The sequence below is a fragment of the Myotis brandtii genome, unplaced genomic scaffold, assembly GCF_000412655.1.
Source record: "Myotis brandtii unplaced genomic scaffold, ASM41265v1 scaffold147, whole genome shotgun sequence".
NCBI lineage: Eukaryota > Metazoa > Chordata > Mammalia > Chiroptera > Vespertilionidae > Myotis > Myotis brandtii.
Genome location: NW_005355292.1, coordinates 1,411,422 through 1,421,491, shown reverse-complemented (window position 1 = coordinate 1,421,491; position 10,070 = coordinate 1,411,422). Strand labels below are relative to the sequence as shown.

Sequence of the window (10,070 nt, the reverse complement as noted above, 5' to 3'; positions counted from 1 at the left end):
TTTTTTTTTTATTGCTTAAAGTATTACAAAGGGTATTATATATGTGTCCTTTTTTATCTCCGCCCTTGACAATCCCCTGGCCTCCCCTACCCCCCAGTGTTTTATGTCCATTGGTTATGCTTATATGGATGCATACAAGTCCTTCGGTTGATCTCTTACTCCCCTCCCTTCTGCCCCCCAACCCTCTCTGGCCTTCCCACTGCAGTTTGACAATCAGTTTGAGGCAGCTCTGCCTCTGTATCTATTATTGTTCAAAAGTTTGTAATGGTCTCTATTATCCATGAATGAGTGAGATCATGTGGTATTTTTCCTTCATTGACTGGCTTATTTCACTTAGCATAATGCTCTCCAGCTCCATCCATGCCGTTGCAAATTGTAAGAGTTCCTTCTTTTTTACAGCAGCATAGTATTCCATCGTGTAGATGTACCACAGTTTTCTAATCCATTCATCTACTGATGGGCACTTAGGCTGTTTCCAGATCTTAGCTATGGTGAATTGTGCTGCTATGAACATATGGGTGCATATATCCTTTCTGATTGGTGTTTTTGGTTTCTTGGGATATATTCCTAGAAGTGGGATCACAGGGTCAAATGGGAGTTCCATGTTTTGTTTTTTGAGGAAACTCCATACTGTCTTCCATAGTGGCTGCACCAGTCTGCATTCCCACCAGCAGTGCACAAGTGTTCCTTTTTCTCCACATCCTCTCCAGCACTTGTCATTTGTTGATTTGTTGATGATAGCCATTCTGACAGGTGTGAGATGGTACCTCATTGTTGTTTTGATTTGCATCTCTCGGATGATTAGTGACTTTGAGCATGTTTTCATATGTCTCTTGGCTTTCTGAATGTCCTCTTTCGAAAAGTGTCTATTTAGGTCCTTTGCTCATCGTTGTAACCATCTGTAAGTGTTTGGTTCTATAGCGTTGAGCACATTCTCACGGTTGTGCAGCCATCACCGCATCCATCCCCAGATCTCCCTCCTCTCCCCAGAACGACACGCCACGTCCATAAACACGAGCCCTCCCCCCTCCCCCGCCCCTGACCACGGCCACTCCACTTTCCGTCTCCATGAATGTGACTCCTTAGATGCCTCAAATCAGTGGAGTCAGACAGTGTTTGTCCTCTTGTGACTGGCTTATGTCATAGCACAGCGTCCTTCAGGCTCGTCTGTGCTGCGGCAGGTGTCAGCCTCCCTGCTTAGGCGGAACCCTATTCCGCTGTGCGGATGGACCACATTGCGCTTATCCGCACGTCAGTTCATAGACACTTGGTTGCACCCACCTGTTGGCTACTGTGAATGATGCTGCTGTGAACATGGGTGTACAGATATCTGTTCACATGTCTTCTCCTGAGCAGTAGCGATGGGAAAGCGTCGCCTGGGCTGTGGTTAAGCCACGTTCCGCTGTTTGCATTGCTAGATACAGATTTGATTCAAGGAGTCTGCTGAAATACAGTTTTCCTGAAATTCATGCTGGAAAGTGAGCCAACGTGTAGCGCCTCCATGTCACAAAGCCTGAGAAAGACGTCTGAACATTCTTCCCAGCTGCCTCCTCCTTCCCCAGCTCAGCCTACCTTTCCTACCTTTCACGGAGCAAGTTTCATCCCTGCGTCTGCATGTCCTGTCCCTCCATCTCTGCTCCCTGTTGACTGCCACTCCCTCCAACACCTCACTCTGCCACCGCCCCTTCCTTATAGCACCAACCTCTCCCCTTTGGCTTTCTCTCCGCATGTAAAGGTGCTCTATAAACACCCATCATGCACACACTCACACACACATACATACATACAGAGAGAGAGAGAGAGAGAGAGAGAGAGTCTGGCCCCGTCAGCTCCTTCTAGCTCTCTGTCTTTAAGCACAGCCTCTCCACATCCTCTCTCTCACCCCCTCCCACTCCAACCACTCCTCCCCACCTGCAACCTGGCTCTACAACCCACCACTCAGCCATCCCCCCTCTCACCAGAGTCACCAGTTATATTAGTCTCCTGTGGCTGCCACAGTTAACTCAAAGTGGAGGCCTAAGACAATGGAAGTGTATTCTCTCACAGCCCTGGAGAGAATCAAGGTGAAGGCAGGCTCATACTCCCTCCAACAACTCTGGGGAGGGTTCTTCCTGCCTCTCTCAGCTTCTTGGTTTGGAGAACATCACCCCAACCCCTGCTTCTGTGCTCAGGTGGCCTCCCTGTGTCTCTGGATGTTCTTCTCTGTCTCTTATGTGAATGCTTAATTGGATTTGGGGTCCAGTATGACCTCATTCATTACATCTGAAAAGACCTTATTTCCAAATAAGGTTACAATCTGAGGTTCAGGGTGGACATGACTGTGAAGGAGACACTACTCAACCAGAGTCCCAATTTCCAAGCCCAAAGACATGGCTCGGTCTCTGCAGCATCTGTTCCGGTTATTCAACACAGAAATGGCCTCATGTTTCCTACTTATTTTTTAGATGATAGAAGTATGTTAAGGGAAAAGCTAAATATAGAAAAATCAAAGAGAAAGCAAAAACACCCACAAACTTACAACTCAGAGATGGATCAAAATGAACATCTTGTAAAACGTTCTTCTACACACACACACACACATTCATGAACACACACACACATTTGCAAGAAGGTAATATATGCAGAGTGGATTCTATATTCCTTGTTCTGCCTTTTCGCTTAGCGCTATGGCTGGGCAACCAGCCAAGTCAATGAACACATCCCCATTCATTCAGTAAGAGGTGCTGTGTGCTGGGCACTTGCTCCAGGGCCTGAGATCCATCTGTGAATAAGACACACACCGATCCCTGCCCTTGGGGAACTTCCCTTCCCACAGAGGCCAACAGGCAGCAGAAAATTAAAAGAGTAAATAACCTCTCAGGCTGAAAGGTGGAAAGTGCTACAAAGAATTGCACAGCAGTACCAGAAGGGGCACCTGAGAACTGGGCAGCTGTGTTTACCGTTTCCAAAGGGGGGTAAACAGAGGCCTCATTAAGAAGGTGGTCTTTGTACAAAGAGGTGAAGGCCCCAAAGCACTGGAAAATTATTTTTCATGACCGCATAGTATGCCATTGATGATATGTGCAAAAATGTGTTTAACTAGTGCTCTGCTGATAGATACTTCGCTCGTTTCTAATTTTTCACTGCTATAGCCCTGTGTACAACTGGTGAACGTTTGTGGAGTTATTCCCTTGGGAGGAATGCCTAGCCCCTAATCCAAGACCTTTAACCATTTCTAAATCCTAAGACTTCCTGTCACCTGCCCTCCAGAAAGACTGCCAGTCAACACCTACAATAACACATCTGAGTTCCCAATCCCACTGCCTTCCCAACACACACTCCCCATCTGTCGTTTATTTTTAATTTTGCTAACTTTGGGGGGAGAGTGTTATGATATTTGCGCCGCTTTTACTTTGCCATAGTTGGACAGTCTTTCCATTTGCTTGACATCTTTGTGTGCTTTTTCTCTTCTAAGCCCCTTATCCGTTTCCTGTGACCATGTTTTCTATGGGACGTTTGTTGCTTTTGTAAATTGGGAATGTGTATGTTATGTGTTGCCAATATGTTTGCTGGTTTGTCTTCCCACTTTCCTTACAAACATTTAAAATTTTTATATTGACAAAAATAACAGTGTTTTAAAATACTTTCTGGATTCCTATCATGGTTAGAACAGCTTTCCCAACTTTTAGAATTATAAAAATACATCTCCACTCCCTCTGTAGTTTTATTTTTTTCTTTGCATTTAAATCCTTAATTCACTTGGAATTCATTTTGGTATAAGAAATAAGGAAGGGCCCAGCCGGCGTGGCTCAGTGGTTGAGCATCAACTTATGAACCACCAAGTGCCTCGCGGCCGCCCCTCAGGACCTCTCGCATATCCTCTTGTGCGCTGTACACACTTCACTGTTAGCAGTTCTTCTGCGTTATCCCGGTCAACCTACGTGCACGATGCTGAAGCACGTGCAGTCGGGCGGGGGGTGAGGCTGAGGGAGGGGGGGTCTACATGGACAGCCAGCGGGCCCTGGGGCCGTGGAGGGCTGCGGCCAAGGTGGTGAGAGGTCGTTCGCACCCAGGTCTGTGCAGGCATGCAGGAAAGATGTCTGCTCTCCAAGCGGCAGCTGCAGCTCGCTGTGCTGAGCAGCTCCAAATGCTCTTGCAAATGCAATTCAGATCACCCCTCCATTCACACCTGGGGTTCCGGGGAAGAAAGAAAGGTTGAGTGCCCTCGTGAGCATTCCCTTCTGGGTCCCCCCTGGACGCCTCTGCACCCCAGAGCTGAGGCAGCTTCTCTCCCCTGCCCAGGGCCCCTGCCATTGCCCTGGACACAGCCGCCAGCTGGGCCCCCGCTCCACACCCCACACCCCTCACTGGCCTGGCCCCCTGCCCCTTGGACTCCGGCTTCAGTCTCTCCTAGTCCCCAGGTATTCCCGCCTCGCGAGAATTTTGGTTTCTCCGGCCTCTGAGCCTGTTTTCCCACCAGCCACTATAGGGGCCCGGCCTCCCCTCCCCATCGCAAGGCAAGAAAAATTTTCCTCTGCCCGCAGGTCTCTCGGGGGCCTAAGAACTAAACTGAACATAAGTCAGATCGGCAGGAGGAAAGCAGACGCGTTTTATTGAATTTTCTCATGTGCCTGGGAAGCTTCGCAGGAGGCCCAACGATGCGACTGAAGCAGGAAGCCTTGAGGCCTGTAGACAAAGAATAACCTGGGAAGAGCTGGCAAGACAGGGAGGCTGGGGCTCTGGGTGGTGCACGGGGAAGGAGCGACCAGGTCGGCCTGGTTTGTTTAACTCGGTTTGTTGATGCGGGGACTCCCTCCTGAAGCAGGGAGGGCTCCTCTGACAGGGGGCGTAGCTCCTGATTTCAGGAGGACAAGGCGGGTCAGCGTGTGCTTCTTGCACCGGCTGCTTCTTAGGCACCTTTAACTCAAAACAGTCAGCATGCCGAGTGGCAGGTTTGGGGTGGCACCTTCTGAACCCCTTCCCCATCTTCCCAGGGACACACCTTGCCCACACCCCGGCCTCAGCTGCAGGGCACCCCCGGGGCCACCTTCCCACCGCGCTCCCAAGATCGTCTGGCTTTCTCAGTTTGTTTGCTTTTAAAAGGCATTTGAGTCACACAGGACTTACCTGTTCCACCTGCTGGTTCGTTGCAGGTGCCAAACACAAACCTCCGTCTCCCCTCCAGTCCCCTCTCCCCGCTCTTCCCCACGCAGCGCCCTCATCACGGTGCCCTCGGCCCGTGCGTGTCAGTGCTGCTGCCCATAAAGTGAAAGATGAGGCTCTATTTCATTCCAGACGCAAACTGCATAATGGCTCAAACACAGTCACTTCTTTTCTGGTTTCTAGTCGGACGGCAGCTCTGCCATGAGCACAGGCCCCAGGCCCCTCCACTCCCCATGGAAGGGCACGGGCACAGGGGGGCACAGACACTCTTTAAGGGCAGAAGGGGGTTCAGCCCATGGCCACCCCTCAATGCGGAGGAGGCCAGGAACTGTGCTCAGTCCCGAGCTAGCAGAGGGGGGAACAGGTTTGGAGGATCACTGGCAGCTCCCGGGACTGTCCAGAGCACTCACCCCACTCACTCTAACTGTTCACACAGGCCCCCCAGCTCAGAAGGCCAGCCTGGAGCTTGAAGTGACAGCTGAGCCAGGAAAGGGGGGAAAGCAGCTTCACCGTGGGTGGCGGGGGCGGGCGTGGACTTCCTCCCTGACATTTAAAGTATGAATCTCGCTGAAGACTTAAAAAGCAGCTAATCTGGCAAGCCCTCTTCTTCACGGAAGGGCTCCAGGAGACCAGGGCGCAGGTGGCTTTGCACCGTCAGGAGCTTAGCACCTGGGTCAAAGCAAGGCACTCGCCAGGTCTGCAGCAAAGGCCTCCCACCTACCTGGGTGTGAACCCAGAGCTGGTCCCACATGAAGCTATATTTTGAGACTCCCACTTGGGGCAAAACCAACAGTGAGACCTCAGCTGTGACCACTCGGGGCCACAATCATCGTGCCTTGCTGGGGGTGTCGTCAGTGAGAGGGACGTCACCCGCACATCCATCTAGATTCTCCACTCACCTTCACCCCGTCCCAGCCTCAGCTGCTACCCTCTCACTCCTGTCCTAATTTCTGTTCCAAGAAGGAGGAAGAGGAGGAGGGGGAGAGGAGGAGGAGAAGAGTGAGAAGAAGGAGGAGGAGAAGTGGGAGGAGGAGGAAGAAGAGGAGAAGGAGGGCCGGAATCTAAAAGTCAAAGTTGCCAAACCCAACCGTCTGCTCTACAGACCAGATGGGCCTCTTCCAGGGGCTGAAATATAAGAGCAGACCTAGGCCACTGATGTCACGTTGGCACCACCTGAGTCCCACCCCCAGCTGTTTCCTTTACCAAATGAGGGTTTTCTCGACAGACTGCCTTTCTCTGTGGTTAACCAAGGGGACAAACCGTAGGTGCCATGGACAAAACGCATGACAGAGTCAACAGACACAGAAGGAGAGCCTGGGGGAAGAAACAGTTCATAAGCCCCTTAGGGAGCTTGGAAGGTATTGGCTGAGCAAGTAGCTGCGCATGGTGGCTTCTATGTGTGTGGTAACAGCAGCCGTGCCAGACTTCCCCTTGCACGCAGGTTCTAGAAGAGTTTTCCTAATGCATGAGTAACTGCCGATTCTACCAATGCTTTCATCACAGGGCCTTCAGCAAAACATAGCCACACGCCAGGACTGCAGATAGTCAATGTGGAGGCAGCAACCAAATCAAATGTGTAAACACTCAAAAAAAGAGATTCCCCCACACTTTTTTAACCTTGGCATGGAATCAACCAACAAAAACCAGACCTTTTTTTTAAACTCTGAAATCTGAGTGACGATGTAAAGGTAGCCACACGCCAGGACTGCAGATAGTCAATGTGGAGGAAGCAACCAAATCAAATGTGTAAACACTCAAAGAAAGAGATTCCCCCACACTTTTTTAACCTTGGCATGAAATCAACCAACAAAAACCAGACTTTTTTTTTTTTAACTCTGAAATCTGAGTGACGATGTAAAGATCTTGCCCTAAACATAAGGAAAGTAGCAAAGGAACAATTTAGTTGAAAGGAAATGTATTATGTGTCGGTTCCAGGCAGGTATGTGGTTTCATCCAACTACAACCCCATGAATTGGGCATCTTGATCACCACTTGGTAAATGTGGAAACTGAGGCTCAGTGAATTTGGATAGTGTGTTAGTCTCCCTGGGCTGCCATAACAGGGCACCACAAACTGGGAGGCTTAAACGACAGAAATGTATTTCCTCACAATTCTGAGGGCTGGCAATTGAAGATCGAGGTACCAGCAGGGTTGGTTTCTGGGGACTCTGGTTGGTCTGGGAGACCTCTGCTCCTGGCTGACAGATGGCCGCCTTCCCACGGCCCTCACATGTCCTTTCCTACAGGTACACATCCTGGTGTCTCCTCCTCTCTTATAAAAACACCAGCCCTGTAGAATTAGGGACCCACCGTATGACCTCATTCAACCTTACCTCCTGAAAGGCTCCCTCTCCACATTTGTGGGGCAGGGAGAGGGGGGCGGGGAAGTGATATAAAAAGTAGCACGTCCAAGAGCCCACATTTGCTAAGTGGAAGAGCGGAGACTGTCCGAACCCTAACATCTCTTTATCCGCAGTGTGCAGCTCCCTGCCGTGGCGTCTCAGGTGAAGCAGGAGACCCCTGGCTGAGAGCTGACTCCCAGAACTTGCTGGCCAGGAGACGCTTTCACAGCCAGGAGCTCTGTCTGCTGGGAAGGGGGTTGAAGGCCCTACACAAAGGTAGACATTGGTCTGGGAGACCTCTGCTCCTGGCTGACAGATGGCCGCCTTCCCACGGCCCTCACATGTCCTTTCCTCCAGGTACACATCCTGGTGTCTCCTCCTCCTCTTATGAAGACACCAGCCCTGTAGAATAAGGGACCCACCATATGACCTCATTCAACCTTACTTACCTCCTGAAAGGCTCCATCTCCACATTTGTGGGGCAGGGAGAGGGGGGCGGGGAAGTGATATAAAAAAATAGCACATCCAAGAGCCCACATTTACTAAGTGGGAGAGCGGAGACTGTCCGAATCCTAACATCTCCTTATCCGCAGTGTGCAGCTCCCTGCCGTGGCGTCTCAGGTGAAGCGGGAGACCCCTGGCTGAGAGCTGACTCTCAGAACTTGCTGGCCTGGAGACGCTTTCACAGCCGGGAGCTCTGTCTGCTGGGAAGGGGGGTGAAGTTCCTACACAAAGGTAGACGGCAGAGCACAGAGTCCAAGTCAACTCGGGGCCTGTCCAGACGATGCCACATAAAACTCGCTTTGTCTACTTTGTGAATAGCTACACAAATGGTGTTTGGTTTGACGTTCATATCCCGCACACGGTGTGGTTTCCATGATCCCCTAAGAGCCAGCATTTCATTCGGTCTTTCTTTTCTTTTCTCCAAACCACCAGCTAACGTCCTGGAGGGCGACTCCATGGACCAGGACGTGGAGAGCCCCGTGGCCATTCACCAGCCAAAGTTGCCTAAGCAGGCCAGGGACGACCTGCCGAGACACATCTGCCGAGACCGGACCAAAAGGAAAATCCAGAGGTACGTGCGGAAGGACGGGAAGTGCAACGTGCACCATGGCAACGTGAGGGAGACCTACCGCTACCTGACCGACATCTTCACCACCTTAGTCGACCTCAAGTGGAGGTTCAACCTGCTGATCTTCGTCATGGTTTACACAGTCACGTGGCTCTTTTTTGGGATGATCTGGTGGCTAATAGCGTATATCCGAGGAGATATGGACCACATAGAGGACCCGTCGTGGACTCCCTGCGTCACCAACCTCAACGGGTTCGTCTCTGCTTTTTTATTCTCAATAGAGACAGAAACCACCATCGGTTATGGCTACCGGGTCATCACGGACAAGTGCCCGGAGGGGATTATTCTCCTCTTAGTCCAGTCGGTGTTGGGGTCCATTGTCAATGCATTCATGGTGGGATGCATGTTTGTCAAAATATCGCAACCCAAGAAGAGGGCAGAGACCCTGGTGTTCTCCACCCACGCGGTGATCTCCATGCGGGACGGGAAGCTGTGCCTGATGTTTCGCGTCGGGGACCTCAGGAATTCCCACATCGTGGAGGCCTCCATCCGAGCCAAGCTGATCAAATCCAAACAGACCTCAGAGGGGGAGTTCATCCCCTTGAACCAGACGGACATCAACGTCGGGTATTACACCGGGGACGACCGGCTGTTCCTGGTGTCGCCTCTCATCATCAGTCACGAAATCAACCAACAGAGTCCTTTCTGGGAAATCTCCAAAGCCCAGCTGCCCAAAGAGGAACTGGAGATCGTGGTCATCCTGGAAGGAATGGTGGAAGCCACAGGTAAGGCCTGCTCAGTCCTGGGGTGTCTGTGGGACCCAGGCTCCTTTCAACCGGGTCTCACATTCTTATTTATGGGAAAGCGGCACCGCACTCACTGTTGACACCGCCCCTCACTTCATGACGTAGTATGCCCATGTAGCTTATCCCCTCAAGTCTATCCACCAAGAAGGCTAGCCGTCGCTTTTTAAAAGGCCTTTAGAAACAAATTAATAAACAAGTGTTTTAAAAACACTGCTTAATATATGTTAAATTTCCAAGTATTTATGTAAGTTAAAATTTCTCTCTAAAGCACCTTTTAAATGGCGCTGAAACATGGTCAATTTAAATACTTGGGGTTATTTACTGCCTCGCCAGGAGGAAGACGGGAAGGCTTTCAGAGGAAGCCTGACAAATCGCTTTAATAAAAATGCAATTTCCCCTCTTCTTTGGGAGCTATTTGCAAGGCCCATAGCGTTGTTTTATGTCGAGTGAGTGCTTGGCGTCTATCTCCATAGTCTACCTGCTGAACCCCCGGCAGACACAATCCTGCAGCCCCAGTAAATAGCTCCAGCAGGAAAGCAAAAAGCCGAAGATCCATTCGTCGCAACCCCATTGACCTCTCATTGGTGTGCTTTAGGGAAGATCATCTTCTCTCAGAATAGGGAGCTGGTCTGCTTTTATTGAAGTCTTCACTCACATCTGAACTTTACACGTGTTATTCATCCCACCAGCAAAACAGGTTCTGCCCGTG

General features: G+C 50.6%; 1 protein-coding gene across 2 annotated transcripts in view; it reads left to right on the top strand.

Moving 5' to 3' along the window:
* The window catches only part of KCNJ6 (potassium channel, inwardly rectifying subfamily J, member 6), a 170,609-nt gene that overhangs the window by 125,733 nt on the left and 34,806 nt on the right, over positions 1-10,070 (top strand). For both annotated transcript variants that reach the window (XR_313288.2, XM_005861290.2), the window contains exon 3: positions 8,420-9,340. Coding sequence is in view for 1 of the 2 variants with exons in the window: in XM_005861290.2 (XP_005861352.1) it covers positions 8,420-9,340 (921 nt within the window). In the remaining variant the exon portion in view is untranslated. The remainder of the gene's footprint in view (positions 1-8,419; positions 9,341-10,070) is intronic.